Source organism: Eimeria necatrix, genomic scaffold, assembly GCF_000499385.1.
Source record: "Eimeria necatrix Houghton genomic scaffold, Enh_scaff40, whole genome shotgun sequence".
NCBI lineage: Eukaryota > Apicomplexa > Conoidasida > Eucoccidiorida > Eimeriidae > Eimeria > Eimeria necatrix.
In genome coordinates, this window is record NW_013654299.1 from 142,501 (window position 1) to 147,500 (window position 5,000).

Below are 5,000 nucleotides of genomic sequence, written 5' to 3' on the forward strand. Positions count from 1 at the left end.
CTGCTGCTGCTGTGGCTTTGCTGCTGCTGCTACTGTTGTAGCTGGCAGCCATATGGCCTTTTAAGCCGCAGCAAGCAGTGAAATGAAAACACAGAAATAACATTTTGGAATTAAATAATATAATGAAGAAACACAGGTAGTCTAGACAGCAGCAGCAGCAGCAGCTGCAGCTGCTGCAGCAGCAGTAGGTAGGTAGCTGCGGCTGCAACAACAGCAGCAAAGCAGCAGCAACGGCAAGGCAGCCATAGCTGCGACAGCAGGGCAACTGCCGCAGCAACAGGGCAGCAGCAGCAGCAGCAACAGGGCAACTGCAGCAGCAGCAGGGCAACTGCAGCAACAACAGGGCAGCAGCAGCAGCAGCAGCAGCAGGGCAACTGCGGCAGCACGGCCAGACGCTGCAGCTCTAGCAGCAAAGCGCGACCGCCGAGGATGCATGCAAAGTGGCCCGGAAACGCCATTTAGGGTTTAGGGTTTAGGGAGGAGGCTTTAGGGTATAGCCTTTGAAGCCTAGGCTAGGGGTTTAGGGTTTAGGGTTTAGGGTTTAGGGTTTTGGTTTTAGGGATTTACGCGGCCCCCAGTGGTGTGTTTGCCTCATCTATATTCCAAACCCTAAACGGTAAACCCTAAACCCTCGACTGTAAACCCTAAACCCTGAAACAAACCCCAAACCCTCAAGTGTAAACCCCAAAAATAGCCCGTAAACCCTAAACCCCGAAACAAACCCCAAACCCTCAATCCTAAACCCTAAAATTAGACCTAAGTCCCAAATACTAACCCCTAGGATAAACCCTAAACCCTAAACCCTAAACCCCTAACCCCAGGACAAACCCTAAACCCTAAACCCCCCAGTTCAGAGGCTCTAGATGCATTTATCGAAGCATCTTGTCTCATTTTATTGCAATTTTTGAAATTATTTTGAATAAATATATTATTATTTAAAATAAATCTGATTTAAATGACTTTTGTCGGCAAATCGATGCAAACTTGAAATGCAGCAGCCCCGTGCTGCTGCTGCTGCTGTGTTGCTGCCTCAACCCCACCGCCGCACGGGGGCTGTTTGGGCTGTCTTTGTTTGTTTTTTAAATTTTAGAAGTTTAATTTTATTTAATTTATTAAATTTAATTTAATTTCAAACAATTTAATTCATTAATTCAATTTAACTCCAGCTTGACCCCCCCAACCCCGCGGGCTCTCCGGGGCCCGCCGAGTCACGCCTTCCTTCCCAGCCTCCCTCACAAGCATCAGCAGCAGCAGCAGCAGCAGCAGCAGCAGCAGCAGAAACGGCAGCAGCGGTAACGGCAGCAGCAGCAGCGGTAACAGCAGCAGCAGCAGCAGCATCAGGTACTGCTGCTGCTGCTGCTGCGCATAATAGGTAAAATGATTGACAGCGAAACAGACAGCAGCCTGAAACAGCGGCTGCTGAAGGCCCTCAGACTTCCTAAGAGCTTCAGAGAGGCCCTGGGGGCCCCCAGGGGCCCCACAGGCAAAGCAGAAGAGCAGCAGCAGCAGCAGCAGCAGCAGCAGCAGCAGCAGCTGGTGGACGCCTGCGAGGCCTGGGTGCAGCAATGTGTTGCTCTTTCTTGGGTCACTTGTGCAGCACGGGAGAGGGAGAAGCACCGGCAGGAGATGCTGCTGCTGCAGCAGCAGATGCAGCAGCAGCAGGAGCAGCAGCAACTCCTGCTGCAGGACGAGAGGCACCAGCTGCAGCTGCAGCAGCAGCAGCTGCAGCTGCTGCAGCAGCAACTTGAACTCAGGAAGCAAATCCACAACACCCAGCTGCAAGAGAGAGACGCCCTGTGGAGGAAGAGGCTGAAGGAGGCAGTGCAGCAGCAGCAGCAGCAGCAGCAGCAGCGAACATCACCCTCTCCTGCTGCTGCTGCTGCTGCCTCCTCTGCTGCTGAGGATGCTGCTGATTCTGCTGCTGCCGATGCTGTAGATACAGATGCTGTCGTTGCTGCTGCTGAAGGCGACAAGGACGAAGCTGCTGCTGCTGCTGCTGCTGCTGTTGCTGCTGAGCCAGTTGTAGAAAAAAGCAGCAGCAGCAGCAGCTGCAGCAGCAGCTGCAGCAAAGGTTCGAGCAGCCGGAGGCTCCCAACGCCAGGAGGCCTTTTCCACCCCAAAAAGCAGCAGCAGCAGCAGCAGCAGCACAGCAGCAGCAGCAGCAGCAGCAGCAGCAGCAGCAGCGCTGAGCGCGTCCGAGCTAGGGCTGCTGCTGTGCTGCAGAGTGTCTCCTACATACGACTGCGAAAGGCAGCAGCGCGGCTTCGCCTGCAGCAGCAGCAACTGCAGCAGCAGCAGCAGCAGCAGCAGCAGGATTTCGGGCCACAGGAAAACCCTCAGCAGCCGCAGCAGCAGCAGCAGCAGCAGCAGCAGCAGCAGCAGCAGCGGCGGGGCCTGCGGCGGGGCCCTGCGGGGCCCCTCAACAAGCAGCAGCTAATAGAAGAAATAATAAATTTATCTTCTTTTTCTCTTTTGTCTCTTTTGGCCAGCAGCAGCAGAGGGGACACTCTGAAGCTGCTGGCAGAGGCGCAGATTTAGCAGCAGCAGCAGCAGCTGCTGCTGCTGCTGCTGCTGCAGCGGCTGCAGCAACAGCAGCAGCTGCTGCAGCAGCGGCACCAGCTGCTGGTGCTGCAGCAACAGCAGCAGCTGCAACAACACCAGAGCAGCAGCAGAAGCAGCAGAAGAGCATAAGAAAACCAGATCAGCAGCAGCAGCAGCAGCAGCAGCAGCAGCAGCGGCAGCAGCAGCAGAAGCCTCAGCGTGGCTCTGGCGCTGCTTTGCTGCTGCTTCTATTTCGTTTCTTTTTCGACTTTTTAAATTCCATTTGATCTTCTTTTATTTCTTTTTATTTCTTTTTATTTCTTTTTATTTTCATTTAATTTATTTTTTATTTCTTTTTTCTTTTCTTTTTGTCTCCTTTTGTCTCTCTTCCATTTCTTTTATTTTTTTGTTTTTAATTTCTTTTTCACCTTTTCTGCCTCTTCTAAGTTTCCTTTTTATCTCTTTTTAATTTCTCCTCTTTTATTATATTTTAGTTTTTCGTATTATTATTTGATTTGTTTTATTATTTAATTTATTTATTTATTTATTTTATTTATTAATTTATTTATTTTATTTATTTTATCGTTTTATTTATTTTCATTTTCTTTCCCAAACTTCCCAAAAAAGTTTCTCCTAGTTTTCTTTTAAAGGAACAAAACAGAAAAATTAAAAACAATTAAAAATAAATAAAATAAATTAAAATAAATTAAAACAAATTAAAATAAATTGAAAGAATTAAAAACAAAATGAACAGAAATAAAGGGAATTAAAAGGAAGTACAAGAGATTAAAAGAAACAAAAGATTCGAAACAAAATAAGAGATATAAAAGAATTAAAAAAGATAAAAGGAATCTAAAAAGACCAAAAGGAAACAAATGAAAAAGAAAATAAATTAAAAACGAATTAAAAGCAAATTGAAAATAGATTAAAATAAATTAAAAAGAAATTAACAAAAAAGTAGAAAGGAAATTGGAAGAAAATTAAAAAGAGATGAAAAGGAGAATAAAAAGAGACCAAAAAGAGATTAAAAGGAGATTAAAAGGAGATTAAAAAAGGGACTAAAAAGACATCAAAAAGAAATTAAAAAGAATCCAAGAAGAGATTAAAAGGAATGCAAATAAAGGACCAGAAAGAGATTAAAAAGAAATTAAAAAGTTTAAAAAAAGAGACTAGAAGGAGTCTAGACAAGAGACTAAAGAGAGATTAAAGAGAAATTAAAGAGAAGTTAAAAAGAAATTAAAAAGAGATTAAAAAGAATCTAAAAAGAGTCTAAAAAGAGATTAAAGAGAATCCGAAAAGGTCTAAAAAGTACTTCAAAAAGAGTCTACGAAGACATCGAGAAGAAACTCAAAAAAAGATAATGAAGGAAAATAAAATGAAATTAAAAAGATAAAAACGAAAACAGAAAGGGACCAGAGAGAGACCAAAAGGAGTCTAAAAAGAGCCTAAAAAGTGTCCAAAAAGGTCTAAAAGGTACTTTAAAAGAAGTCCAAAAAAGACCCGAAAAGGAAAACAAAAGGAGACTAGAAAGGGACAAAAAGGAGCCTAAAAGAGTCTAAAAAGAGTCCAAAAAAGTGTCCAAAAAGGTCTAAAAAGTGTTTTAAAAAGAGTCTAAAAAGGATCTAAAAAGGTCCTAAAGAAAAGCTCGAAAGATCCCGCTGCGGCTTTCCCGGGCCCCTGTGGCGTGTTGCAATTTTTTGGTTTTTCTTCTTTTTCTCCACTTTTCGGACATTAAATAGTTCCTTTGAGTTGCTTTTGGTCTTTTATTCGTCTTTTTGGACTTCTTTTTGCCCCTTTTTGTCTTTTTCCGACTCTTTTTGGCGAAGTTTCGACCCGCCGCCCCTGGCAACTTGGGGTGTACGTACACCGCAGAGCTCCGGTGTACGTACACCCCAGCAACTTGGGGTGTACGTACACCTCAGCGTCTTGGCAAATTCTTTTGCGTCTCTTTCCCGCACTTTTCATTTTTTAGTTTTGCAGTTCTTCAAGAGACAACAAACACCGCTCAAGAGCACCACGCAGGCAGCTCTGTCACAACCTGCTGCTGCTGCAGCAGCAGCAGCGCTGCTGCTGCGCTGCTGCTGCTGCTACTGCGCTGCTGCAGCTGCTGCTACTGCGCTGCTGCAGCTGCTGCTACTGCTGCTACTGCTGCTGCGCGGCTGCTGCTACTGCCGCGCGGCTGCTCCTACTGCTGCTGCGGCTGCTACTGCTGCTGCTGCTGCTGCTGCTGTTGCTGCTGCTGCTGCTGCTGCAGCGCAGTGCAGTGCAGCCAGGCGTAGAGCTGCGGCTGTGTGTTGCTCTCCTGCGGAGAGCGAAGCAGCAGAACTGGGCTAATCTACTGCTGCTGCAGTTGCTGCAGCTGCTGCCGCAGCAGCATTTGCTGCTGCTGCACTTGCTTCTGCAGCTGCTGGGTGCCCCTGAGGCGCGTCAAGCGTACGAGCTCTGTCTTTGGAGCCAGC

General features: G+C 46.4%; 2 protein-coding genes across 2 annotated transcripts in view; one reads left to right on the top strand and one right to left on the bottom strand.

Annotated features, from left to right (window-relative positions):
• Positions 1-1,377: 1,377 nt before the first annotated feature.
• On the top strand, positions 1,378-2,538 carry ENH_00051820 (hypothetical protein, conserved; the record flags this gene model as incomplete). The annotated part of the gene is made up of 1 exon (XM_013581339.1): positions 1,378-2,538. One exon carries the CDS (start codon positions 1,378-1,380, stop codon positions 2,536-2,538), a length of 1,161 nt encoding a protein of 386 aa, XP_013436793.1.
• Positions 2,539-4,706: 2,168 nt separating this feature from the next.
• The window catches only part of ENH_00051830 (mRNA decapping protein, putative), a gene marked incomplete at both ends in the record, with an annotated part of 4,889 nt that continues 4,595 nt past the window's right edge, over positions 4,707-5,000 (bottom strand). Inside the window, 2 exons of the mRNA XM_013581340.1 lie at positions 4,707-4,843; positions 4,979-5,000. The exon at positions 4,979-5,000 is cut by the window's right edge and continues 2,898 nt beyond it. Of these exons, the coding sequence (XP_013436794.1) occupies positions 4,707-4,843; positions 4,979-5,000 (159 nt within the window). The remainder of the gene's footprint in view (positions 4,844-4,978) is intronic.